Source organism: Hippopotamus amphibius, chromosome 12, assembly GCF_030028045.1.
Source record: "Hippopotamus amphibius kiboko isolate mHipAmp2 chromosome 12, mHipAmp2.hap2, whole genome shotgun sequence".
NCBI lineage: Eukaryota > Metazoa > Chordata > Mammalia > Artiodactyla > Hippopotamidae > Hippopotamus > Hippopotamus amphibius.
The window spans coordinates 9455055-9457581 of record NC_080197.1 but is presented as its reverse complement, the minus strand read 5'-3'; the positions used below and the strand labels follow the sequence as shown (position 1 = coordinate 9457581).

Below are 2527 nucleotides of genomic sequence, written 5' to 3'. Positions count from 1 at the left end.
TCTTGATAAAGATGTGGAAAAGTAGACATTTGTGATTCCATTGATATAAACTTTCTGAAAGGAAATCTGGCAAAAACTAGCCAATTTTTTTTATTATTTACAGTAAACTTTATTTTACTTGATTTAACATAATTTCAAAGTACGTCTGTGCTCTAAGATAAACAAAAGAACAGATAGCTTAAATCTCGTTAAGAGATCTTTTTCACACTCTTCCACTGAGTAGGGCACGGGGTTTCAGGGGCCCCAGTGGTGACACCTTACATTTTATTCCTGGAGATTTTACCTATAGATTCAGAAAGAACAGCTAACACCAACATACAGGAATCAAATTGCAGGAAGAAGCTCTTGTGTTACACTCTACCTACCTCTTTAGGGTTGTAAAGATAATGACTGATTTTTTTCTCTGCAAAGTTCAGTGTTGGTTTTTTTGTTTTTGTTTTTTTTAAGTAAAATGTCAGAATATGTGAAAATGTTGTACTTATTTATCTTAATATGCTAAAAATAGTGGAAATTTTAAAAATTCTTCGTGAGTCCAAGCTGGGCCATGACTACTACTGATGGGGTTTACCCAACGCACTAATTCCAAGTTTGGCAACCATCAGCAAACTGGCACTGGCAATTAAGCCTGCAGGCATAAATTTTCCAGAGTGGTAGAATCTCATTCCCATAATGCCAGCCAGACTTCCAGATGTAACTAAGAAAACCCAAATGTTCCTTGGGTCCTGAGACAGCTGATAGGCACCCAGGCCTGCTAATCCACCGAAGAGGCGTCCGGTAGCCAGGGACGGGACACTGCCTGTTTTTACATAGCCAATGATCTCACCAGAAGCAACCAGTGCTGCGTAGCCAAAGCCAATCCAATGTAAAGGCACTAGAGGGCCGGAGTCCTTCTGTATGTTCTCCTTCACTCGGTCCAAACAGAGGATGACACCTGGCCTGCACCTCCTTCCTGAAGGTCTGCACCAGGCAGTGAGGGTGCACATGCCTTGGGGCGGGAGTCGCAGTCTAGCTAATTAATTAACTTTACATGTCCATGTACCTTGATCCAGCAGTTTCAGTTCTAGAAATTTACTTAGGGAAATAATTAGATGGGTACAGAGGGAATTCAGATATATGGAGATAAAAAAATGTCAGCTTTATTTCTGATGAAATTTTTTTGGAGGATATGTTTAGGAGTGCATCTGCCTGGGCACAGCCCACCCAGGGAAAAGTTATACTTGTCAAAGATTGTTGCCTCAAAGATTGCATGGTTCTGGGACAGAGACGAAAAGGAGCAAGTTGCAGCTAGCTTTTTAATATGTTAGCCCCTCCATCTGAGCAATGTGGACCAATGGCTATCGCCCATCAATCAAGTAACTCACTCCTCTGTGGGGCGGGAGCACGAGTGTTACTGTGATTGTGGTTCCTCTCTAGGGAAACACGAGACACAGAATAAATGTTCCCTGCCCAGCATTATCATGTGATTCCATTTTTTTGGAACAATGTGTGTATGTTTGTGGAAACAGATATAAAAATAAGCCTAAGATGGATGTCTGATCAGTTGTTTTCCCTGTGGGTTGGGACTATGATGGGGATCTTCAGTTTTGCTTTATGATTTGACTTTCAAAAATACACAATGATTATTTTTCATGAGAAAAAAACTGAAACATATTTCTATTGGAAAGTGAAGTTTCTGTTCATATTGTGTGCAATTCTTACTTTATGTAAATGAATTTAGTCATTCAGCAAGTGTGTTTTATAGTCAGCTAAGCATTGACAATCAAGCTTTACAGGTTCCACCGTGAGAGTAAAGACTGGGATTCCTCATGTGTTCTCCGCTGTCCTTTCAACGTTTGGATGTAAACCAGGTCCCTCCTCTGCTCTCCCTCGGACCTCCTCTTCAAACCCTCTTTATTAAAACCCATTCCTCATGTTTTCATTGTACCTTGAGTGAGAAGTCATTCTCGGTACGTTAATTTACTGTGCGAACACATGAGTCACAGGGAGGTATCAGGATTGAAAAATAAAGCGTTTACAAATAATGATTCTTTGGGGGGACCTGAAGGCAGTAAATCTGGAATCTGGTAAACCTGCATCCCAGATTTTGTTAAGGTCGCTGTTTCAGATGCAGTTCATTAAAATGAAAATTTAAAAAAGTCAAGAAAAAAGGCAAGTGATTGATGTAAGAGGATTATTGGTCTCTTTCGCTTACCTTTTCATATTCCCCCGTTCCATTAGCTTGTATTTAAGACTAAAAATAAACCTATTTGAACTCACACCTGAAAAATCAGTGAGCTTTAGGAGGTAATGACAAAGAGGACTGTATCTTTTGTTTTCAGAATTTCAATACCACACCCTGCTCCTTCTACGTCCCCTGGCATCTGTTGAAGTCCTACTTTGTTGCAGACACCTGGAAGACAGTGCTGGTTGTCTACCTAATATCAGTTCTCTTTTCTTCCTTGTTAGCAGAACCCCACTTTGTTTAAGCACTCAGTGTGTGCTCTTCCCCCATCTGCTTTGCAACCAGGGGTGGCCATCGAGCACAGTT

The 2527-nt window shown here is 40.6% G+C and overlaps 1 protein-coding gene across 1 annotated transcript; it reads right to left on the bottom strand.

The window, feature by feature from the left end:
• Positions 1-551: 551 nt before the first annotated feature.
• Positions 552-983, bottom strand: LOC130833902 (transmembrane protein 14C-like). Its single transcript, XM_057704032.1, has one exon. It carries the CDS (start codon positions 981-983, stop codon positions 552-554), a length of 432 nt encoding a protein of 143 aa, XP_057560015.1.
• Between the last annotated feature and the right edge of the window lie 1544 nt (positions 984-2527).

What these genes read in the sequence shown, in the direction of transcription:
- LOC130833902 (XM_057704032.1), bottom strand. Translation starts at nt 983, where the DNA reads ATGTGCACCCTCACTGCCTGGTGCAGACCTTCAGGAAGGAGGTGCAGG.